A 26,143-nucleotide genomic window follows, 5' to 3' on the forward strand; every position below is an offset into this window, starting at 1 on the left:
CTTTGGGGAACATTTTTCAAATCTACGCGCGCTTTATACCCGTGTGGTCACGTGGTGCAGCGCTCAAATGACGCACAAATGGCGTGCCGACGGCATACGGGCGCCGCATGGTTACGGACGTTGACGCACGGCGATGCATAATAAATTAGCATAGGCAATGTTCGTGCGTCTCCGTGCGTAACCATGCGTCACTACGCGCTACACTTATGGCGTCAGTACGTCAGTGTATGCAATCAGTACGTCAGCATCAAGGGATACGTCACGTCAGCATGCGCAAGGATTTTGAGCACTGCTAAATCCTGGGGCGCAGCGCGTTACCGCGTGTCACTGCATACGCCACCACGCCTTGCCATGCGCATCACGACGCGCCAACCAATTTTTAGGATGTCGGGTATATGACGCGCAAATGACGCCCAAGTGGGACAGGCCCTTTAAGTCACCAGAGTACATTGCCAGTGAAGGGCAGCATTGTCGATGTATTTTATCCTTCAAGGACAGATTCCTTGTTCGAAAAACATTGTAATATATAGTGAATTAGTATTATCTAAGAAAACTCAACTGCAGCAAATTCTTCCTCTCTTTCTTCCATTGTGACATGTATAATGTAATTTGGATAACCCTGCAATTTTCACTTCTACTCTCTTACATTCTAGCGAACATTTCCATGTGTCAGTAGTAATTTTTGCATCCACGTCTAACTACTGGTTTTCTTTAGATATATATATATATCTACAGATAATCTGTGGCAATATTCATGCCTTATCATTCTACTTTTAAACGGCACAACTTTTCCAAATCTCTCACAATTTTCTCCAGGTTGTGGAGACATTGTTGATTTATTCTGTGAGTTTAGTTTACTTTAGAGATACAGCAAGAAAACAGGTTTGTCAGCCCATTGGGTCCATGCTGACCATCAATACAGCACACTGGCAAACTCATCCAGGTTTGTCAGCCCATCGGGTCCACCCGCATGTCTTTGCTGCGAGAGGAAACGGGAGCATCAGCAGTTCTATCCCCCCTAACTCACACTGGCACAATAATACTTCTCATCCACACTGTTTTCCCCACCCAGGTTTTTGTTGAACCTTTTTTTTACAGTTGGGGCTCATACAGCAACCCATATCCAACCTACAACAAACCCGCAGGATGTCTTTGGAATGCGAGATGGGGGTAAAACGGGAGCAGTCGGTGGAAACCCACACAGTCACAGGGAGAACTCGGCACAGAAGTCACCTGAGGTCAGTGTCTCTGGTGCTGAGCGGCAGCAGTTCTATCAGCTGTCCCACTGTGCCACCCCTAATACTGTTGTTACAATAATGTGTTTCAACAATACTGTTGTCTTAACTTCCACACTTGCTTGTTTTCCTCTCCACCAGAAAGGGAATTGCAAAGTGCATTAGAAAGTCCAAGGTCTGATCAAATTTTGTTGAACCTTTTTTTACAGTTGGGGCATCATTGGTTGTTCAACCACAATTTTTCCAGACAAAATGGCCTCGTAAGGGGCATGCGTAAGGGGCAACACATTTCTGAGTAATTTTCTCCAAGCAGGAAGGCATTGTGAGGAGTAGCAGAGTTCAGAGTGTGCTCACAGCTGGATGTTCCCATGGGGGTAAAAACTTCAAAACTCGGGGCAGTGGTCTGGAACTTTGCCACCAGCTCAGTGACTTCTGCATTAAAGTCCTGATAGGGTGCCCTGAAAGTCATTGTGCCCACTTCTGGTTGCCCAGCTCTTTGAGTGATGTCATTAGGCTGGATAGAGTGCAGAAAAGATTCATGAGGGTGCTGCAAATTCTGCAGTTGTGGGATAGATTTTTAGTCTAACCTTGCCTTGCCTTTCCTACCTAACAAGAATAATTTAAGAAAATATTTTGATGTCATTTAGAAAAAGAAAGATTTTCACTTGGATTGTTTACTCTCCGATGTCCATTGACCCACACTGTGGTAGAGAACGTCTTGAGCTAATTCTGACTTGGAGTCAAGGAATTAACCTCCATCAGTAATACATAGAACATAGAAGAGTACAGTGTAGGCACATGCCCCACTGTGCTGAATATGATGCCAAAATAAACTGAGCAAACCTGCTTGCACCTGATCCATATGCCTCCATCCCTTTTTATCCATGTGTCTATCTCAAAGATTGGTAAACACCACTATTGTTCAGAGATACAGCATGGAAACAGGCCCTTTGGCCTACTGAGACCACGCCGACCAGCGATCCTCGCACACTAACACTATCCTACACACACGAGGGACTATTTACAATTTTTACCAAAGCCAATTAGCCTACAAACCTGTATGTCTTTGGAGTGTGGGATGAAACTGGAGATCCTGGAGAAAACCCACGCAGGTCACAGGGAGCATGTACAAACAGCACCCCTGGTCAGAATTGAACCCGGGTCTTTGGCACTGTAAGGCAACAACTCTACCGCTGCATCTCCGTATTGTATCTGCCTCTAAGGAACATCCTTCACCTGGAGAGATTGTTTGTCAGGAAGCAACAGCTCATTGGGTGGGGACTTAGGTTCATCTTACTTGACCTACTGGAACTGAAACGGACGCTGGTAAATGGTCACCTTGCTCAAAAGATAGAGATGTGTGATAATACACTGACTGGAAATGCAACTAGGCGATGGTTTGCCTTTCAAGCTTGGTACCACTGAACCTCTTTGTTCCAAAGGCACTGAGAATATAAAATCCAGCCCAGTTTCACCATTTTGAATAAATGGGCATGCTCTTACTCCCTCAAGGAACATTCAGATTCTTGAAAGTTGAAACCTTATATTGAATATTTCTGCAACAATAGTAAATTATAAGGGATGGTATCATTCTTATGGTTTGTTACACAGAAAACCACAGCTTTCTGCATCTGGATCTGTGTTTAAATTTTGGACAGTTACTTTAAAGCTGAGATATTACTTGGGGCACCTTGATGCATGTAACTTCATTCTCTAAATAGATAATGATGGAAAAAGGCTCTCAACAGTTTTGCAATAGTAGGTTGAGAGCAAGTAAGTTGAATAATTTACCTTTGGAGCCTACTTTATTAAATCAGACGAAACAGTAGAAAAATACAAACCCTTTCAATATGAGAAGCACATTATTTTATATAAAAGTGGTCAAGGCGGACATTAATGCTGCTTCTAATTTAACTTGTTGGGGAAACTACTCTTTGGATCTTGCCAACATACCTCATGTAGAATCAAAATGCCCATGCACATGTAGTTTAGTTTAGTTTAGTTTACAGATACAGTGCAGAAACAGGCCCTTCGGCCCACCAAGTCCGCGCCGACCAGTGATCCCCAGTATCTGCACACACTAAGGACAATTTACAATTATAGCAAGCCAGTTAACCTGCAAATCTGCACGGTTTTGGAGTATTGGAGGAAGCTGGAATTCCCGGAGAAAACTTACACAGGTCACGAGGAGAAGGTACAAATCCTGTATAGTCAGCACCCGTAGTCAGGATCGAACTCGAGACTCTGGCGCTATAAGACAGCAACTCTACCACTGCACGATTATCACGAAAACCAAAGCTGAGTTTGAAATACACCATAAATCAGTGTAAGGAACAAAGATAATGTACTACAATATTGAATGTTAGCCTCTTACACGGCCAGAGAGAGGAGTAATTCAACCTTGGACAATGCTCTGGGATTGATTCTTCTTGTAGATGAGCAAAGAATCCTTTTTAAATTCAAAATCCAGGTAGGCCTGATAACACAGTCTTTTGAAATAAAAATTGTTTCTGTTTGAATCAGGGATGTTTGTTTGAAGATCTATAATGAAGAAAACCAATTTAAGCTTTTTTTTGTGCAAAAGCCTTGGTGAATAAAATTTGACATTTCTTAGAAATAGATGAGTTTACTAATCTTTGGCCTGTGACCAGTGGTGTGCCACATGGGACAGTGCTGGGCTGTTGTTTGTGGTTTACGGATGAGAATGTACAAGCGTGATTAGCAAGTTTGCAGATGACACAAAAGTGGGTGGTATTGTAGATAGTGAAGATGGTGGTGAAAATTGTAGCAGGTGGGCTGAGGAAAGGTTCATGGAATTTAATATGGAGAAGTATTGCATTTGCGACAAATAATGGCAGGACCTACACAATGAAAGGCAGAGCTCTGGGGAGTGTTGTAGAGCAGAGTAATCTAGGAGTGCAAGTACATCGTTCCTTGAATGTGGTGTCACAGGTAGATAGGATAGTCACAAAGGCTTTCAGGACATTGGCCTCATCGGTCAGAGTATTAAGTATTGGGAAGTCATGCTACAGTTGTACAAGTCATTGGGGAGGCTGCATTTGGATACTGTGTTCAGTTTTGGTCACCATGTTATAGGAAAAGGGTGGATAGGGTGCAACAAAGATTTACGAGAATGATGCGTGAATTCGAAGGGTCTGAGCTATAGGGGGAGTTTGAGCAGGCGAGGACCATTCAGAGTGCAGGAGGATGAGGGGTGATCTTATACAGGCATATAAGATCATGAGGAAATTAGATATGGTAAATGCACAGAGTCTTTTAAGAACCTGATGGACATAGGTCTAAGGTCAGGAGCGAAAGATTTAATAAGAACCTGAGGGGCAACTTTTTTACACAAGGGGTTGTAGGTATATGGAATGAGCTGCCAGAAGAAGTAGTTGAGGCAGCTTCTATCACAATGTTTAAAATACTTTAGGACAGGCAAAAGGATAGGATAGGTTTAGAAGGGTATGGGCCAATTGCAGGCAGGTGGGACTGTTGTGTAGATGGGACATGTTGGTCAGCAAGGGCAAGTTAGGCCGAAGGGCCTGTTTCCACACTGCATGACTGACTCTATGACTTAAACACACGTGGTAAGGCATTTAAAGAGGCCAAAGGCTATGTATATATATTTGTAAGAAGTTACATTTTAGAGCAATGGTAGCTTTGAATATTATTTTCCTCACTTGATGGATTTGCTCATTATTATGAACTTAATATGAGAGCTCTAGTGCTCTCTCAGAGTGAAATGAGATTGTATGGAAATGCAGGATATGTCTTGTGCCTAATAAAAATCAACAGAGTTGGTTGTTTGTATCAAAGGCACCAAAAGCTGAACTCATCTCAGCACAAGAATATTTATTCTTATTTATAGGAGATGAGACTTACCCATGAAGTGAATTCTGAAAAACTCGACCACATAATTACTACTCTCAAGAACAATTATTCAAATGCGTAGGAGGGAACTGCAGCTGCTGGTTTACACTGAAGATAGACACAAAATGCTGGAGTAACTCAGCGGGACAGGCAGCATCTCTGGAGAGAAGGAATGGGTGATGTTTTGGATCTGACGAAGGGTCTCGACCAAAGCGTCACCCAATTACTCTTATGTTGGTCTGGAGACTGATTGCAAACAAGATATTCAATGATGGAAGCATCTCAGTGGAATCCAATTCCCTTGTTACACATGCATTCCCATGAGGGATCATGATGTCATCCAAAACACAATGCTAGTTTCCACATGGATACAGATGAAATCCACAGACTGCCTGTAAAACATCCAGCATTTGTTGAGTAAAAATTGCCTCCAAAAATCTCAGGGAATACCAGAAATATGTGGGCAGGTCTTTGGTATCAACATTGCAGAGGGGCCCCGGATAGAGATTTCCCTTTGCAAACCTATCTCCCTCCCTAGCTTTATTCTCTCCTTATATGTCCCTAAAATTGGATCTGTTAGACTCAGCTCTCTGCTATCTCATCATGTGCCTTTAAACAAATTCTGTTTGGTAACGCTCATATGAAGTGACCTGGAAATTGTTCATGTTAAAGGCAATATAAAGGTAAGTTGTTGATGTAGACAGATGCTCATGGATAAAGTAGGTCATTTGTCATCCTGTGAACCAATTGGTATGGACATACTTGCAACCTCAGTCTATGTGGTCTGCATATCATTGCATAAACTGAGCGAGTATCTTGGTTGTTGCTTGACATGTATTTAGAAGTCATCTAAAGCAAGTTAAATTCATTGACTACTTGCTCAAATGGTTCACCCACATTTATTGAATAAGACCCAAGAATCAATTCTTCTTGCAGGTCAGGTCGGGGGGAGTTCCCTGCCACGGATACCATGTAATCCCGTGCTACCTGCTCCTAGCGAGCCAAGGGCCACCATATTCCAGCAGAAGATGCGATCACTGTCATAAATAGCATTGTAAGGCACCGTGCCCGTCGATTTTTTCAACGATGATGATGATGCATAAAATAATATCAGTTATTTTTCATACTTTGAAAAAATGTTACGATATTGGCTTGGAAGTTATGGTTTGTTTCATGTTTAAACGGCAATTTTAATTTCAGCTAACTACAGAGATGACGCAAGTTACCTCCTTTATCCACCAATTTCACTGCAGAAAAGATCTCACACATTTCTCTAAACAATTCTGTCAACAATTTAGTGATCTCACTAAACACGCTTCTTATAAGTCACGAGGCCATGATTAGTTATGCAGGGGTGTGCCTGCAAATGAAGGTGTTGGCATTGTGGCTCTCTGTGAAAATATTAACTATGAGTTAACTCCAATTTTCCCTTCACTAATTAAACACACATGGTACTAATGAGCCAACCTACTGTTCCTTGATAGCACTAATTAGCTGAGAGGAATGCACGTTCTCACACTGCAATTTAAGCCTAAAAATAAGGTTGAAAATATGCTAATTGCATAGATAATTTAAAATGGAACAAGTTGAGGAAATTGTCATAATAACTGGAATGGGCCTCGCTTTGGTAAGAGAGCAAGTACTTCTTGTACTCTAGTCTTGTTGCAAAACAACATTTTGATTGGTGTTTTGCAGGGTCAACAAAGTTCCCGTGCTTCCAAGTAAACAGGTTAAATGATTCAACTTGGATATATATGCATGATGAATGAATGTAAAGCTGTTGGAAAACTTTGACAATCAGAAGCCACAGACCTTATGGTTTCCTCCCTGGAAAACCAACCATAGCAAATGTTTCTACATTAAATCCCCCACCCCGGCAACACTGTAAAGATGCTTTTAAAAGGCCTGGAGGACGAGCTTCATGGTGAGGGTTCTATGTGTGCAATTCACTGAGACTTCTTCCATTTGATCGCCAAGCTCATTTTATTTCAACAACCATAGAGGCTCTTTGAAATCTGCTGCGATGAATAAGCAAGGATTGTCAACCAACCCGTTCAGAGGTCAAAACTTCAATAACAGGTGATCTATTCAGCGGGCATCAGTCGACAATATCAGCCAAAGATTGAATATTTGTAAATTGCAGAAGTTGATTTTATTTCTTATCCATCTCCATAAATACTCATGTTATGCACCATCAATATTTTTGTACTGAAGGCATTTTGTGTTATTAAATCTATACACTTAATACCTTTGTTATGCTGTGCACAAATCAAATAATTTAGCAGCAAGCTTCTTTATTTCCACCCCTCACTTTAAGTAATGGGTGCGGGTAACTTAATCAAACAGAGTTTAAAAATCATGCTGAAATTACAACCCCTTTCAAGGAATCATATCCAGGGCCAATTACCTGAACCTTAAAGTCGACCATTTTTGTCTGTGGACTAGAATATAGTCGCTTTCCTAAAAAATAAATGAGCTCAAGTTTCTGAAGATTTTCAATTATTGTTGCTACAAAAGATCGGTAATAGCTTGCTGACCTGCAATGCTCGCTGCTTGTCGTTTCCCTTTGGAGATTTCAGACCACTGCTTTGCTGCTGAAGAAGAAGCTGTCTTGCTGCTTGTAGTGCCTGCAAGCCAAAAAAACATTATTATTCATAAAGTTTGTTTCCTTAAGCTGTGATCTCAATTCTATTACCAAAGTCATGGTAATTCAGGATGCACATAAAATGAAATGATTTTGTGTATAGTCCACCTTTTTCACACACCACAGTACTTTGTTCTTCAATATTTATTTTCCCCGTCATACAGATCATCTGTTTTGTACTACATTGGTTACTTTTTCTTTGCTTTCATAACACAAACACATATTTCATGAAACTAGATTCATAAGTTTTGTTTTAATCCCGTAGCTGATCATGACACTGTAGCAGTTCAGAGTTTCTGCAGAAAGCTACCGGAAGAGTGAATCTTATAGTACATTACAAACTGATGTAAACTGCATCAATAGACTTGTTTCCACTAGGGATTCATCCACTGTGTGTGTGTGTTCAACAGAAATGACCCCCTCCCCCTCTTATTACCATAGATTTGCATATTCATAATATCATTTTGGTGCAGAAGCGCAAGACTTCAAATGTTACTGGAAGCTGTAATTAAAATTGACAAATCAACATCAGATATCTTGGAAGTGGATTAACGGGGATTCTGGACTGTAGATTGCAGGCAGGGAAAATGCTTACAATATGAAAACTAGCCTTTTTAATGATGAAAAGAAGGGACATGGTAACAAATTAAAACACAGTTGATTATTTTACTGGTGCTTGTCACTAATTATAAAAGATATGTTTTAAGTGAAATGAAATTTTGTGTCCCCCTGCACCACTTGTGATTTCATATACATTACCTTGGTCATGTATGATCATTTTACTTACAGTTTAAATCTCCATAAGTGAATAGAAATGTATCTCAAGAAATGATACTTTATGTAAAGATTTTGATGATATTAAATATATGTAATAAATACAACTGGGCACAAACCCAATAAAGTACCAGCACACTAAAAAATAAATGACTGGATTACCATGAGATACTGTTGCAATAAAAAAAAACAAATGTGAATGCCCAAAACAGTGTGTAGTTGATTTCAACCTATTGGCATTATGAGCAAGAACAGGTACCACCCATCAAAAATCCTTGAAACAGACTCCAGGAAATAGTCTTGGTCGGCAGAGATACATGGAGTCATCAAAAACAAAATCGTTAGCACATGATGTGTGATAAAAAATTTAGGTGCAGAGTAAAGATTCACTTGATCAATCTGCTTTCAAAAAACATCCGATTCACCTCTGATGGGGTAAAGTACATTTTTGATTAGAATCAAGGGGTTGGTTTTCTAGTACTTTCTAGTATCCATGACAACAGTTGCTTTGACAGGATGTGCATATGGCATTACACTGCCAGCTGGTGTGAACAATGTTTGAACTACTGCATTGAGATGCTGAGCAAACAGAAAAAAGTTGCCACGTCTTAACCCTCCGGGAAGCCAGTCATCCCCTGATCAATTATGAAAAGACAGAGAGGGCTGCTACAGTCTGGCTCCAAGCAAGTTTTTGAGAAGGCAGGCAGACGCACAAAACCAAAGTAAACAAACTGAGTGCAGCAGCACCATCTCCTAACAACATTGATTTGTCTAGCCATAGAAAGATCTGGTAACAATTTGCCAAGCATATTCTGAACATTTGGAGACTTTTGTACAGCATTGTTATATCACTATGGTTTCCTATTTTCCCCCTGAAAAGTCTCCTGCTTTGTAAGTCAAGTTCAACTTTAACTATATGCAAGACATGTTTAACAACATTGAACACATTTTGTTTGATTGCTTAGCTCTAAAGTTTTAGTCAGTAGTATTTATTAAGTAGCAAAAACATGAGAAATTAGAAGGTATCACACTTTGAGATATCCAGTACATCAGGTACAGTGTGGTATTGAATAACAAGACTTGATTAATCACTGATACATTTTATGTAATAAGCTGAACTGCCATGACTGCTTCACATTATAACATGTTTATTTTTTTAGACCACAGCAATTTTTAATTTTGTGAACGATTTGAACGGGCTTTGAAAAAACAATTAAGACTGAAGGCCCACTGTGTGACAATCAATTTTTAAAAACCAAATCATAAATTCTGATATATTGATTGATGGGTATCATCCAAAACTTTAACCTGCCTTGTGTCATTAACTATTTTAGAAAAATTAAACATTTTAATTTTTGGCCAATAAATGTACAGAATATGTTTGAAAACTGAAGTGAATTTTATTTTATTTACGATACCTTATTTAATAAACATTATCGTTTATTTCAGTATTTGGTAGCATTCATTTCAGTATTATCTCAAAAAAAAAATTCCAGCAAGTGAAATTTAAAATATGTAAGAGGCCAGAATGCAAGACGTATAAAGTCCGAGAAGTGAAACACGCCAAGAATTTGCAATGTGGTTCAATATCTCTGTGCTTAGTGACGGAAGAGAAACCTAATATTTAGGCCTGGGACACCTGCTAATGTGTCTGTTTATCGAGTTAAACCAGAATAATGAACAAAAGGGATTCACCTTTAAGATGGAAGTTGAAATTCTGAATAAACTAATAACTTCAGAGGATTTTATAGAAAAAAAAGGACAGAACATTAGATTCTAATTTGTATAAAGTGGATAACAACAACGATTCTCCCTACTTTCCAAAATTATCCACTTAATATTCGGTTACCATGAGTAACACGGTGGTGCTCATGTGCCCCAAATATAATTGAACGCACATTTGCCATATATTTATACATTTAATCTACAATCCGTTTTAAATTATTCCAACAAAATTAATTTTACCCGCTACTATATGATTTTTAATTGGACGTTTACTTTTAATTTAGTAAATCTGATGAAATTACCCAGGGTATCTTTGATAGTGTTATATATGTAGTATATCTTTCATTTAAATTATATGCAATTATATTATGGTCTTAGCTGCCAAAATACCATTCATACAGACTTTTGCCTTAGCTCTCCTTGAATAAAAGAAATCTGCCTTCATCGAAAAGCACTATTCTGCACCAGGCAACAGAAAAATATACTCATATATAACATACAGAAAAAAACAATATTTAAATATTACCATTGTGCAACACTTAATAAAAGTATGCAATTGTGTTATGTGATGCAATGTTCTCTTCAAGCACATCATTGGTGGCTACTTTTGTGGCCACTAAAAATATTGTAGTGACAACGTTTTTTCCAAAAATGACTATTTCTAATAATTAACTTCAACTATAAGCATTGAATATTACTTGCACACACTATGCATTCTTCTTCTAGATTCTGTATATTACATGTAACATTAACTACTTCAGTGTATTTTAGTTTTGATGGCATTACAGGGATAGGTCAAGATCGCACTTGAAACTTCATTCCAGCATCACTTCTGCCAGATTGCACCTGATGTCAATCTGTGCTTGCAGATCCTTTTGGCACATTTGTTGAGTTATCGGGCAACGAAATGTCTTTTAAAAAAACTTAACTTAAGAATAGCCAACTATGTTTTTTTCCCAATTATGATATTTCTATTGCTCAGACACCACATTGACTTTGGAATAAAGTTATTACTTACCACTCTTGCTGTATCAAATGTAAAATATTTAAACAATACCATTTAAATTGTGATCTTTATAAATGTGGTAAACAAAAAGAAACATAATTTTCTGGAAGTTAGATGCCACTTATAGCTGTAACTGATAAATATGGCTGTTTAACCTATCAGCATGTCACATTTCAGACGTTAAAATGAAAAATGACATCTACACCCATTAATATCTTCAATGTATAAACAGCACAGTACGACACATTCTCGAGAGCTCAGCTGAAGGCTACGAAATCTCTCCCTCTCTCAAACATAAATAATGAGGCACTCAGAAGCATATTTGATGTTGATATTCATCTCTGAGAAAAACACTGCAGCCCAGCTTCTTATGAAAACAGATGCAGCCCAAATGGATCTCCTATGATTGGTTGCAGATAGCAAGGTCAGAAGAAATGCAATACAAGAAACTGTTATGAGGAACAGTGAGAAACACGAATGTTTACACAGGCACTCCCCGGTACACATTGACAGGCTAAGTACTCTTTCCAAATAGCCAGTCTGAAAGAAAATTGACCACAAGTTGGTGCCTACTTCTTTGTTTGAATTCACTAATACTTTGACCATTAAATTTGCATTACACGTAAAAATTACACAAACAAGTAAAAATTACTTGCATGTTATTATCGCTGAATATTATGGATCTCAATCAATATAGTAAGCATTTTTTAAAAAACTTGTTGAATTCCTATGTATGTGCCTTCTTTCTATATGCAGTTTTCACGGAGCACGTTAAATGGGGTGAATGAGTATCATAATTTCAGGAAATGGAAGTCAGGACATTTGGATTTACATTTGGTAATGGAAAGTCTGAATGGTTAAGGAGTTATTCTATATTGTTTTAACTTCAGAGTTAATATTTTTGTTTTAATCTCTGCTGAGCAGTGTCAACTTCACACCAAGTACAGAATGTACTGCAAATTATAAAATTGAATTTATAAATTGAAGCTCCAGCACAAAATATACAATTTACAATCGATGCAGAAAAATAAATAATTCAAGAAAGCTGAAATAATTTATTTAAAATACTAAGTGAGCGACGTCATGTGGAGGGACACTTGTCCTCACTTTTTATGTTGCTATGTGACAATGTTGTACAAATAAAGTATTGTTATTCAAACAGTTAAGATACAACAAGGTAGACACACATAAACTAGGCACTGCCTACAGTAACTGCCTACCAGAGGAAATAGATTTCTTCTGGAGTTTTACATTCTAGACAATGATCTGGCCCGAGTGTCATATCTGCATCAGCTGAACGCTGTAAGATTACAGCACCATCCTCTCTGTCACTAGCATAGCTTTTCAATTCTGCTGTTCAACTAGAACATGTCAGTTGGAACAGCTCCAGTGCTGTTGACAGGCAATTCTTATCAACATCAGGGTTATCTCGACAGCACTGAGAGTGAAAACAAATACTATGACAGGCCACATGTTTAGATCTAAATGCTTGAATGTGACAAATGAGCGGGGACAATAATTTGTACTCAATAAATGTTAATGTACCGGCATTCTCTGGGTGGAAGCTGTTGCAAATTTCAGGTATTTCCTTTTGTTCCTCATTTAACTAAACGGTTCTACTTGACACAAACTACCATCTAAATTTGAGCGCCGATGTCTTGACAGACAGAATTATTTATTTTAATTTTCCTCATGTGATCCAGCAGCACTCCAGGCAGCTGGGAAAGTGAACTTCATACTAAATGTTCCCCCAGTCATAAAGAGACAATAACTATTTCACAAATCATCTTAAGATGCACAATTAATCATGAATGTTCAAACCCAGATTCTAAATGTACTTGGATTTTTCACTTTTTATTAAGTTAACATTCCATAGTCATAAGGTCATAAGGAATAGTATAATCAAGCCATTCGGCCCATCAAGTCTACTCCGCCATTCAATCATGGCTGATCTATCTCTCCCTCCTAACCCCATTCTCCTGCCTTCTCCCCATAACCTCTAACTCCTGTAATAATAGTTAGCTTTAGAAACGGGTTTAATCACACGAGTCTAAACCCTGATTCTGAATGTTGACAATAACTAGCTGCTCTTGTCAAATATAACCTGCCTTTAAAACACATTGGAGTAGGTATGGGAACACTTGTTCTACTATAGTGATCTAATCTATACTCTTTTTGTTACTTCCGGACACCTATTGAGAGTGACCTGTGGATGAAGATGTACATACTACCATGCAGTTGCTTCCACAGGCACCATGCTATGACATATAGGTGGATGCAGACATGCACAAAGAACATTTAATTCCTTTGTAATTTGCAGATTTATAAACTCGTCAAATTTCTTGCACAAGAGAGTGCAAATGCAGGAATCAGGAGTTTCTGAACTAACCCAACAGGTTAGGAAGAGCGAAATGCTGGAGTAACTCAGTGGGACAGACAGCATATCTGGAGAGAAGGAATGGGTGGCGTTTCGGGTCGAGACTCTTCTTCAGACTGAAGTCGGGAGGGGAGTAGGCGGGACAGAGATAGAATGTAGTCGGAGACAGTAAAACTGGTGGCAGAACTGGGAAGGGGGGCTCCAGACATGAGGTCTGTCCCTCTGAGTTACACCAGCATATTGTGTCTACCTTCGATTTAAACCAGCATCTGCAGTTCTTTCCTACACAGATTAGGAAGAGTTATCAGTGCTAAAAACTAAGTGCTGGACAAACTCAGCGAGTGAGCCAGCATCTGTGCACTTGAACCCCTTGATGTTTCAGGTCAGGACCCTTCCTCAGATATCTGACAGTTATCCTTGACTCATTTACAATAAAAAAAGGGTGGTGCTGTGTAAAGTACGTAAATTTATGTGACACTTGAGAAGAGTAACTCACTAAAACTTTATATAGACACAAAATGCTGGTGTAACTCAGTGGAACAGAGAGCATCCCTGAATAGAAGGAATGGTGATGTTTTGGGTCGAGACCCTTCTTCAGACTGATTTTACTGACTTAGAAATTTATGTTAATCAAATCCAAGAACATTTTTAATACTCCAAGTGAAAATTATAGGCACTTTTCAACAACTCTATTTTCAAATAACTGGAAACTAACACTGGCTAAACATCCAGAAATATGCTAATATTTTACAATAGTGCAGATAGTAAGGGGTATAAAGTTGGCTGCAGTGATGGTAATGGTACAGTGCCGTCTGAAATATTTGGAGCAAAGACCCATCATTTACTTATTTGCCTCTGTACTCCACAATTTGAGATTTGTAATAGAAAAAAAATCACATGTGGTGAAAGTACACATTGTCAGATGTTATTAAAGGCCATATTTTGGTTTCACCATGTGTGTCAAACATTATGGAGGACACTGCATGTCCACTTTACCTAAAACTAGATGCGGAAGAAAGAGACATGTTTAATAACCACCCTGAAACATCTATATTACTAAAACTCTTTGTTCGTGCTGGCAATGTGTCACTCTGCTGTGCTTTTTCCTATCTTCTTCCAAACGCTACACCACAGCCTTCCTATTTTCACATATTCTACTCACATTTTCCCTGTTGAAGCCATAAACATCTTCCCGTCACATTCCGACCTATATTTCCGAAGTTATTCATGAATTAAAGTTTCAAAAAAATGCCCAAACGTTTTCTCGGAGACCGCCCAGTGATGATGTCACAATGACTCTCACAGTGCACCAATCACAATATGCTCTCAAGTTGTCCAGGCCCTGCTGCTGCTCTAAGGCCTGGGTAGGTCCTGGGGCCGGAAATGGGAGTGAGGGGAGAAGGATGAGGGAAATGAGGAGGGTGTTGGGATAGGGTCTCTACCCCCCTCCCTCTCTGCCGCTCTCCCTCTCTATCCCCCTCTCTACCCACTCCCTCTCTACCCCTCCCTCTTTACCCCCTCTCCCTCTCTACCCCCTCCCCCCCTCCCTCTGTCCCCCGCTTTCCCTCCCCCCCGCTCTCCCTATCTTCTCTCCCTCTTTCTCTCCTTCCCCCCCTCCCTCTCTACCCCCTCCCTCTCTACCCCCCCTCCCTCTCTACCCCCCTCCCCCCCCCCCTCTCTACCCCCCTCCCTCTCTACCCCCCTCCCTCTCTACCCCCCCCCTCCCTGCTCCGCCTCGCCCCCCTCTCTCTCTCTACCTCCTCCCTCTCTGACCCCCACCCTCCCTATATCCTCCCTCTCTACCGCCTCCCTCTCTACCCCCTCCCTCTCTGCCGCCCCCTCTCCCTCTCTATCCCCCTCCCTCTTTACCCCCCCCTCTCCCTCTCTACCCCCCTCCCTCTCTACCCCCCTCCCTCTCTACCCCCCCCTCCCTCCCTACCCCCTCCCTCTCTACCCCCTCCCTCTCCAGGGAGTGGTGCGTATTGGGACCTATGGGTGAGTGGTGGAATATTGCGTATGGAGACCAGCCCTCCCCTGTGACCCCCCCCCCCCCCGCATTGGGGGATGGGACTAGTAAAACATTAATGTGCTGAGTAACTGTGATTCAGTTGCATAAATAATCTTATTAAGGTATTGAACTGATAGATTCATGCATTGACAATGTGCCTTAACAGTCTTCCCCAGGGGGCTAATCTCCTTGGTATGCAGGACTTTAAAATGGGTAACTTCCCCATCTACTCTATGATGAATAATCTAGAATTTAAGTTCTGGAAAGACATTATACTTGGCTATAGAAGTGTGGAACTATCATTAACAAATGCGAGCAGCAAGCTACTCTATCCAGACAAACAATATATCAATTTAAGGGGAGTTGCAGCATAGTCTTTGGTAGAAGCTGCAACTTTTCAAATATCAATGCAACTTCATTTCTGTGCATTCGAGAAGCACATAGAACTGCAGATGCACACAACATAAAGATAGAATGACAGCTGCTGGAATCTTGAGTAAAGCACAAGGTGCTGGAATAACTCAACAGGTCAGGCAGCATCCCTGGAGATAAAGGACAGGTGACATTTCAGGTTACTTCAGATTCTGACAATAGGTCTAGACACAAACACTGTCTTTCCATTCCCTCTGGGGATGCTGCCTGACATGATGAGTTACTCCAACACTTTGTGTTTCATTCATTTCTGGACACATGTTTACTGATGATTATGTGGGTGACAGACAATCCAGTGCCTGTGTTGCACAACGTGTTTCATTTACATCCCAGGACAATGGTGAGTAAGGTGGGCCAAGAATTGTAGCGCTATCGTGTACCGTTTTGGCGGGGTTTCGGGATCTCACACACACGCATGCATGCTCGCATACAAACAAACAAGATGGAGAGTTTTAGCAATATGTATATAGATGGTTAAGCTTCATAAAATGTTTGCTTGTTAATAATATTAAAACCAACACTAAAGTTGTGCGAACCATTTAACTTACAAAAGGAATTCCTGATATTGTTTTTACTGTCTTTTATGACGTTTAACCTAATAAAATAATATTTTTAGTTCTACTTTGCCACATACCAGAAGTCAAAATAGCTCTAAAAGAGTAGAAAAGCTAAAACTGTATTTCTATTTGTCAATTCAGAATCCTCATGCTAGTGTCTCTGATGTATCCCCGATCTGAGCATGATTTGATTTTGTTCGTACTGTGGTCATATTTTTAAAGGGCAACATTTTATAGATTAGCGAAATTCCATGGTCGAGAAATTCCTGTTTATTGATAGCATTACACACGCTACATAAAAGCAGCAGTGTATTTTACACGGTCTCTGACATTTGCAATCAAAACAACGCATTTTACTGCATGATACAATAGACTGATGCTTGGATGTGCAGTAGATTTAAAGCGATCAACAGTGCTTGAATTTTCAGCTGCACAAGTGGAGTCCAAATACCCTTTCACCAATGAACTTGGGTACAATTCAATGAACTTGTCTTTAAAGCATCCAAAGTTCGAGATGCTTAAAAGACTCCATGATGGTGTGTGGCTTCCTAGGTGCAGGGTGCAGAGTGACATCTCAAGGGAGAGGTCCGAGTCTTAAGTCCTAGTCTCTTTAGTCAGAAGGTGGAGAAACTGTGGAATTCATTGCCATGGACTGCTGTGGAGGCCAAGTCCTTCAACCCATTGAGCCCACGATGATCATCACTTCACACCAGTTGTTTATTCCACTTTGCAATCCACTTCCTACAAACCAGGGGCAATTTATGGTGGCCAGTTAACCAATAAACCCACACATCTTTGGGATGTGGGAGGAAACCAGAGCACCCAGATGAAATCCACACGGTTACAGGGAGAACGTGCCAACTCCACCTAGACAGCACCTGAGGTCGGGATTGAACCTGGTTCTCTGCTGCTGTGAAACAGCAGTTCCATCACCTGCGCCAGTGAGCTGCTTTTAATTTGAAACATTTTATTTTGTTACATTCATAAAGGGTGACAATTAGACGTTAAATCTAAAATAGCGCAACTTATTAAAACAATTCATAGAAAAGTTATTCATGGAAAAATTATGTTCATTTCTTTGTTTTTTTGATTTTAAAAAATCCGTTAGGTTATGATTTATGTAAGAAGGAGCTGCCGATGCTGGTTTAATCTGAACATACACAAAAAGCTGGAGTAACTCAGCAGTACAGGCAGCATCTCTGGAGAAAAGGAATGGGTGATGTTTCGGGTCGAGTACCTTCTTCAACGTATTCCGTTGCTCCAGGTTATGACGCAACCTTGCATATAAACCATTTGATGATTCATGGTTGACTATGTCATTTATTTTGTGTAATGGATCATCAAAATAACTCATATATTAAACCGTCTATGATATTCTGCTTGTTGGCCACATTACACAAGTTTGAAAATGGTCACAACTCAAGCAGAAAAGACGCACATGGATAGATGTGAGGGTTGTGCAGATTGTTCCTTGTACTTGGCCTTATGCATTGGAGTGGGAGATTGCAACCTTCCCTGTTTCGACGAATGCAATCAACCTGGCGTGCACAATCAAGTAAGATCAAATAGAACAAGTTGTCCTACAACTTTAGGCTGTGCACGCCATACGCAAGAAGAAGAAGAGTCCTTATGCATTGATCATTGGAAAGAGATGATTATAATAACCACGTGGGAAAGCTGTGGTGATATGTTGGGTGTCTCTCTGCCGTCAAACATTTTTATCAACCTGGTCTTGTGCTTCTTTATCCTTTGGACCCAACAGGAAACATGTCAGCCCAGATTACATTATTACAGAGTGACCCCAGATTACATTATTCCTTCTCTCCAGATCCTCTCAAAACCCGTCCAATAAAATCAAAGGCCAATCATTCTCAAAGCACTATTCCTTTGCACTCATTGTCCAATAACTTCTGTTGTTTTGATTCGTCTCCTTTCAACTCCTTTTCCCCATCCCACCAACCCCATCCCCATTCCACCAATCAGCCTTCTTAATCTGATGACAAACAAGTCAGGTATGCAATTCATTTTACAGTAAACAAGGTATTATTCTTCTAAAACATCACAAATCATATTAATGAATGTTTCTCCCCCCAGGATGTGGTGTTAAATCAAGTAAGAATATGTGGGAAAATTCATCTACTAAGGTAACTAACCAACTAATGCACTAATTGAGATTTCACCTTCCCATTAGTTCTGGTGAAACCCGAACCAAAACATGTAACTATTTCTCTCTTTGTAGACGCTGCATGACATGATGAGCATCTCCAGCATTTTCCGCTGTGTTTCCCATCATTTCTATCAAGACGATTATTGGTCACTGATTCCCCATTCATTGCTTGGTGGTCAGAGGATATGATTCATCTCATCATGGGTTTACAGTGTGGAGGATGATAAAGAAGAAGTCATGACAGGGAGCGATCCCTGTCTTTGGAGCGATCCCCTCTCCTTCAGTTGACAACAATTATTTGTGTAGGAAGAACTGTAGATGGCGGTTTAAATCGAAGATAGATGCAAAATCCTGTATAAAATCATGAGAGGAATAGATCGGGTAGATGCACAGAATCTCTTGCCCAAAGTAGGGGAATCGAGGACCAGAAGACATAGGTTCAAGGTGAAGGGGAAAAGATTTATTATAGGAATCTGCGGGGTAACTCTTTCACACATAGGGTGGTGGGTGTATGGAACAAGCAACCAGAGGAGGTAATTGAGGCTGGGACTATCCCAATGTTTAAAAAACAGTTGGACAGGTACATGGATAGGACACGTTTGGACCAAGTGCAGGTACATAGATAGGACATATTGACCAAACGCAGGTACGTGGGACTAGTGTAGCTGGGACATGTGTGGGAAAGTTGGGCCAAACAGTCTGTTTCCACACTGTATCACTCTATGAGCTCTCTCCCCTCTAAAGCCTCCAACCTTATTGTTCCCCAGCCCCGCACGACACAATTTTATCTTCTCCCCAACATACACAAACAGAACTGTCCTGGCAGACCCTTTGTTTCTGCTTGTTCATGTCCCACATGATTAATTTCCACATACCTCGACTCCATCCTACCGACTCCATCGGTTCAATCCCTCCCTACCTATGACCAAGATACCTCACACGCTCTTCGTCTCGTCAATGACTTCCGTTTTCCAGGCCCCTATTCCCTCATCTTTACTATGGGTGTCCAGTCACTACACCTCCATCCCCTGAACACCCTCCGTTTCTTCCTCGACCACAGAACCAACCAGCCAATTTCTGTCCACTAACACACCCCTCTGCTGGTCCTTACCCTCATCAACTTCTCCTTCAACTCCTCCCACTTCCTCCAAATCCGGAGGAAGGCGTAGCTATGGCCACTCACATAGGCCCCAGCTATGCCTGCATCTTTGTACATTACATCGAACAATCCCAGCTCCAGACATACAGTGGCCCTATCCCCGAACTCTACCTTCGCTACATTGACAATTGCATTGGTGCTACCTCCTGCCAGAATTATTGAGTCTCGTCTGAAAATCAAAGATCAAATCATGTTTTGCACAGAATGAGGATGCTCAGCCTATCATAATTGTGGTGGCCTGAAAATAATTTTCTAATGCATTCCTTGATTGGCAGCCTTGTAGGCCACAGGCTCAATTGTGACAGGGATGAGCTCCAGACCACTGCATCATGAGAGTGAAAAACCTGCCCTCAGCTCCTCTCTAATCCTAATCACTCCTCTTCCTACAAAGGGGACTAGGTGCTTCCTATTCAAACTGAACCAAACTTCATCAACAAGTCTGGCTCCATCCTGAGAGTGGAGTTGGATTTATTGAAGGTGGTCTTGGAGGAGAGGATGCTTCTCAAACTGCAGATTATCTTGGACAATACAGCTCACCCCCTCCACACTGGTCAACCTGAGGAATACCTTCAGCAACAGACTGGTTCCACCAAGAACGCCACAGAAGATCCTTTATCCCTGTGGCTATCAAACTGTATAACTCCTCCCTTTTCTGTTATGGAGTAGACTTCCCCCTCCACCCCCTCCCCAATCTTTGCTCATCCCCAATCCTGGACCTTCCACTCGCCACTTTAATTTCATGTTTTATGTGTCTTGTTGTGTTTTATGACTGTTGGCAGACTCATTTCCATCCTGGGATAAAGGTTCTACTGTATCTTACCAAATCATCCTTCATCCTCCTACATTCTAAAAAATAGAACCTCAACTTACCCAATTATTCTTACAGCTAAAATTCTCCAGTATTGGCTACACTTGTGTACATCACCTCTGTACCTTCTCCACTGCAACAGATTATTCTCGTAATGTGGTCATCAGAACTGCACAGGGATTTATGCAGTACTGGTATAACCTCCCTGCTTTTTCTGAGGGAAACATTTCATCTTCTTTCTTAATCTTCTCCGCCAGTCCTGCACGCTTGAAGCGTCTGTGGACATTCACTCCAAAATATCTCTGTTCCTTCACAGTTCTGAGAGTCACACCATGTATTATATCTTCCCGTACACTGCTTGGTCTTCCTAAACTTCACTCGATTGAATTTCATTTGTTTCTCTTTGGCTGACCTAATCACTGATATCCTCCTGATGTTTATAACTAGAAAAAGATAGGTCAATTGTTTTTGACCGACAGCAAATGTCTTAATCGTAGCCCCCTTAATGTGGCTAGCCCCATTGTATATGGCTAATATAATGTCAGGGTGTGTCTGAAGAAGGGTCTCGACCCTTCCCATCACCCATTCCTTCTCTAAGAGTCCCGTTAAGTCCCGTTGAGTTACTCCAGCATTTTGTGTCTACCTTCAGGCTGTAGAAATTGCTGGGAGCTGTAAAGTAAGTGCAAAGTAGTAATGCAGCCTGGAACTCGTTAAGTTCTTTTGGTTAATAGTGAAAGATATTGATAGAGTGGATATGGAGAGGATGGTTCCTCTCGTGGGAAAGTCTAGGACCAGAGATCACAGCATCAGAATTTAGGAAGGAGATGAGGAAAAATGTATTTAGTCAGAGGGCGGTGAATCTGTGGAATTCATTGCCACAGAAGGCTGTGGAGGCTGTCAATGGATATTTTTAAGGCAGAGGTAGAAATATTCTTGATTAGTACAGATGGAAGGGGTTATTTGGAGAAGGCAGGAGAATGGGGTTGAGAGGGAAAGATAGGGCAGCCATGAGTGAATGGTGGAGTAGACTTGATGGGCTGAATGGCCTAATGCTGCTCCTATCATTTATGAACATGAATTTAACAGCGTATTATTGTTCATATCACGGAGTGAATGAGAGAAGACACCGCCCTTAAATTAAAGATGAAAGATAAGTATCGTTAAAAACAAGAAACTGAGCAATAAGCCTCCAGACCTCACTTTGCCTTTCAAATACAAAATCACACAGTGGGCCGATGATGATACAACATATGAATCTGCTGCTGCTTGATGGATATGACCATCCTTAACATTGTGAGATTCAACCTTTTTAGATGTTTATTTGGGAGGAGAATTGAGACCCAGACCTGTCCACTATCCTAATGTGCAGAATGTAGTGGGGGCTCGCAGGAGTCCAGCCAAAAACTAGTTGGACACGAGTTGTGTGCACTAGATGTGTTTATTCTCTCCAATGGTCACGGGCGTTGCCTCCCACACCAAGACGCTGCCCTCTAGAGCCGATGGTTCGTTGTGCCCTTGTTGTTGCCACCAGGTGGCGCCACAAGAGACCATTAACATTTGCTTGCTCTAACTGAGCCAACCTTGGACCAACTTGCTTTGGAATCTACAAGTTCATCAGTCTGCTGAACAAAGTCTTATCAACAACCTTGCTCAAATCTATGAAAACTACACTGCCTTCATCTACATACATTTTTCTAAACTTCTCAAAACAACTAATTCAAATTAGACAGAAACGTTCTTCTCTTAAAAGGTTTGTGTGATTAATTTGTGCTTTACCAATGATAAACATGAATGCATCATCTTGATTAGCTAAGGAGGAGGAGTAATGGCAAATGGCATTAAATTCAGATAAGTGCAAGGTGCTGCATCGCAGGAATATATAATTAAGGTGGAAAGAGTGCAAAGGACCAATAGGAGACTGGGGGATGATCTTATATAAATGTATAAAATCATGAGGAGCGCAGGTAATGTGAATGCATGCAATCTTTTCCCAGGGAAGGGGAATCAAAAACTGGAGGGCATCAGTTTATGGTGAGAGGGGAAAGATCTAAAGTGGCAACTTCTTCACACAGTTCATGAAATGAACTGCCAGAGAAAGTGGATGAAGCAGGCACATTGTCAACATTTAAAATACATTTGGATAGGTACACAAATAGAAAAGGTTTAAGGTACAGGAAATGGGACTAGTTTAGGTGAGCATTGCCTTCATGGGCGAGCTGGGTAAAAGGCCTATTTCCTCATTGCTCACTCTGAATCCTCATGAACAGCCTGCTCTGCAAGCTGCCAAACTCGTCGTGGGCTACCAATGCATCCACACTGCGGTCAACTGCTCTTGCACTGTGCTACTCTGCTGCAGAGTATGCTTGTCCTGTTTGGGAGAGATCAGCTCATGCGAAGAAAGTTGATGCTACCCTTAATGACAGCTGCAGATGCATCACTGGCTGCCTAAACCCACGGATGTGGAGAGCTTGCATGTCTTGGCCGGTATTGCTCCACCAGGAATCTGCAGGTCAGTTGCCGGTAGAACTGAACGTAGTGGGCAAGTTGGGGACACCCGCCATTCCTGTCACTCCCATCACCCAGCCCCAAAACACGCTGAAGTCGAGGAAGAGCTTCCTTCACACAGTCCAGCCACTGTCACAGTCTCCTCAAGCAACCAGATTGGCCTTGAGGGAAAAGAAACGCAGTGAAAACCACCACCATGTAAAGATGCCAATCGCAACCAACCACCTGGACACAGGTATGACTGGAAGAGCTGGAAGTCCCTCAACAGGCTTCGTACAGGGATGGGGCAATGCAAGACCAATATGAGTAAATGGGGCTATGCAGATGTGGCAGACACAGAATGTGGAACATCTGTACAATCCACGCCACACCTACTAAGATGCCCACTTCTTGGTGAACAATGCTGCCTGGAAGATCTAGTGTTGCAAAATAAAAAGGATGTCCTCTGTGCAAGAGCCTGGCCCAACATCTGAAACATAGATGATGCACATGAAAGAAAAAGACTCTGAATCTAATGCTTCCCCTCAAAGAAAATCCCCAATAGTTTTCCCATTACTCTAGTTAGGCTGAAAGGTTTACAATTGTTTTATTCCCACTTCTCATTTTTTTTTTTTAATCTATAAAAAGCTATGAATGGTTGGTCATTAATTGAAGTAATGGCTTGTATATTATTGCACAAGGGTAGCAGACAGCATAACACCGACAACAACTTTGCAGCAACAAATAGCTAAATAACAAATATGTTATAGGAATAAATTTAATGCTCATGGTCAGTGTACACTTCTTTGTTGTTTATGATATTTTATAAATGAAACTATTCTCTATGTATAAAAAAAAGTACAATTACCAATTTTCAAAAAAATCAATGGTTTTTACTTTGAATATGGTATGAGATAATGAATGTGGTCCTAGAGTCTTACAACGTGGAAACTGGCCCTTCTGTCCAACTTTCCCAATGACCAACATGTCCTATCTACACTAGTCTCACCTGCTTGCGTTTGGTCCATATCCCTTTAAACCTATTCTATCCATTTACCTTTCTAAATGGTTCGTAAATGTTGTGATAGTACCTGCCACAATTACCTCCACCACCACTTGTTCCATACACCACCCACCCCCCCTCCCTCCCCCACCTCAATCCTATGATCCAATATATTCCGCTCATGGTTTTATGCACCTCTATAAGAGCACCCCTCATTCCCCTGTGTACTGAGGAAGAGTCCTAGCCTGTTCAACATGTAGCTCAGACCCTCGAGTACTGGCACCATCCTCATAAATCTTCTCTGCACCCTTTCCAGCCTGAAGATCAGTGGACGGGATGACAACATACAATATTCCAATAAATTGGACGTAACGACAGATTATGTTCGATCTATGAATGTAGTTTTTTTCACAATAAAATAGGGAGGTAAATGTACATTCTGAAACCTGTACACGTGACAGTAAATGTTTAGAGCGATGTGGGCCAAACATGGGCAGGTGAGACTAGCGTGGATGAGAGAAATTGGTTGGCATGCACGTTGGGCCAAAGGACCTGCTTCCACGCTGTATGATACTATAACTCTATGTGTGGTAAAACCAAACTCAATTAAAATATTGACTGTAAAATGTTATTTGTACATGGGGCTGCCAAATTAGCTCTCTCCTTCATGTGGAAACAAGGAACTGCAGATGCTGGTCTACACACACGAACACGAAGTGCTGGAGTAACTTAGCGGATCAGTCCGCATCTCCGGAAAGAACGGGCAGGATATGTTTTGGGTTGGGACCCTTCTTCCGGCTGATTGTGAAGAAGGCGGGGGTTGGTGGGAAGAATGCTGGGAGACAGGGGAGGCAGGCGCGGCCTGAGGACATTTGGGTGCCACAGTCTCCGGGGAGGAAGCGGCCGCTCCAGACATTCCAAACCACTGAGGAGTGTTCACCCGATGCCAGAGTTCCATCTTCCCGGCAAGAGGGCCTGAAAAAATCGGACTGGCTGCGGAGACCACAGATAGGCCCCAACATCGGGTGATCGCAGAAGAAGAGGACTTAATTTTCTGATGACTTTCCCCACAGCAGAAAAAATTGATTCTGCTGTGGGGGGACGTTCATGTTGAATTCTATGAAGTGTTGTGTCATTTTTCTTTTTAAAATTTTTCTATGGATGCACGGAAACTTAATTATTTCTTCTATGCAAAGCACTTTGGTTTCAACCGCGAGTTGCTTTAAACGTGCTATATAAATAAAATGTACTTACCTACTTACTAGGTCAACGCGTGGCTGGTAATAGATGGATAGAGATGGGTGGGCTTTTGATAGGCAGATGGTTGTAAGCTACCCAAGTGTAACATGAGGTGCCGTTCCTCCAGTTTGCACGTGGCCTCATCATTTTGAACCACTTTCTCATCAGCCCTTCCGTTTTCTCACCTGCTGATCTGTTGCCCACCCCCTGCCATTATAACTAGAAGGGAAGGTTGGACCAACTAGAATTGTGTTGTCTGGCTGAGGAGAGACCTGGCAGAACTTTATAAAATTATGAGGCATGAATAGGATAGACTTTCAGAACCCTTTCCTCAAGGTGGAAATTCAAACGCTAAAAGGCCTAGAGTAAAGGTCAGATGAAAGTTTGAAAGAGATGTATTTGGCACACACAGACTGAAAAGTGCCTGCAAGTGCAAGCAGATATGAAAGTCATAATCATAATCACACTTTATTAGCCAAGTATGTTTTGCAACATATGAGGAATTTGATTGGTTTGATTTGAAAGTGGCATTTAATTATGGAGAGAAGGCAGGTACGGGATACTGAGTTGGATGATCAGCCATGATCATATTGAATGGCGGTGCAGGCTCGAAGGGCCGAATGGCCTACTCCTGCACCTAATTTCTATGTTT

The 26,143-nt window shown here is 41.2% G+C and overlaps 1 protein-coding gene across 9 annotated transcripts in view; it reads right to left on the bottom strand.

Moving 5' to 3' along the window:
• Positions 1-26,143, bottom strand: part of foxp2 (forkhead box P2) — a 361,162-nt gene that overhangs the window by 141,397 nt on the left and 193,622 nt on the right. For 8 of the 9 annotated variants that reach the window (XR_008725072.1, XM_055650878.1, XM_055650881.1 and 5 more), the window contains exon 3: positions 7,646-7,735. Coding sequence is in view for 8 of the 9 variants with exons in the window: in XM_055650878.1 (XP_055506853.1) it covers positions 7,646-7,735 (90 nt within the window). In the remaining variant the exon portion in view is untranslated. Of the gene's footprint in view, positions 1-7,645; positions 7,736-11,269; positions 11,327-26,143 lie in introns of those variants that run through there. The other variant, XM_055650883.1, reaches the window with a different exon arrangement.

The sequence above is a fragment of the Leucoraja erinacea genome, chromosome 19 (assembly GCF_028641065.1).
Source record: "Leucoraja erinacea ecotype New England chromosome 19, Leri_hhj_1, whole genome shotgun sequence".
In the NCBI taxonomy this organism is placed as follows: domain Eukaryota; kingdom Metazoa; phylum Chordata; class Chondrichthyes; order Rajiformes; family Rajidae; genus Leucoraja; species Leucoraja erinaceus.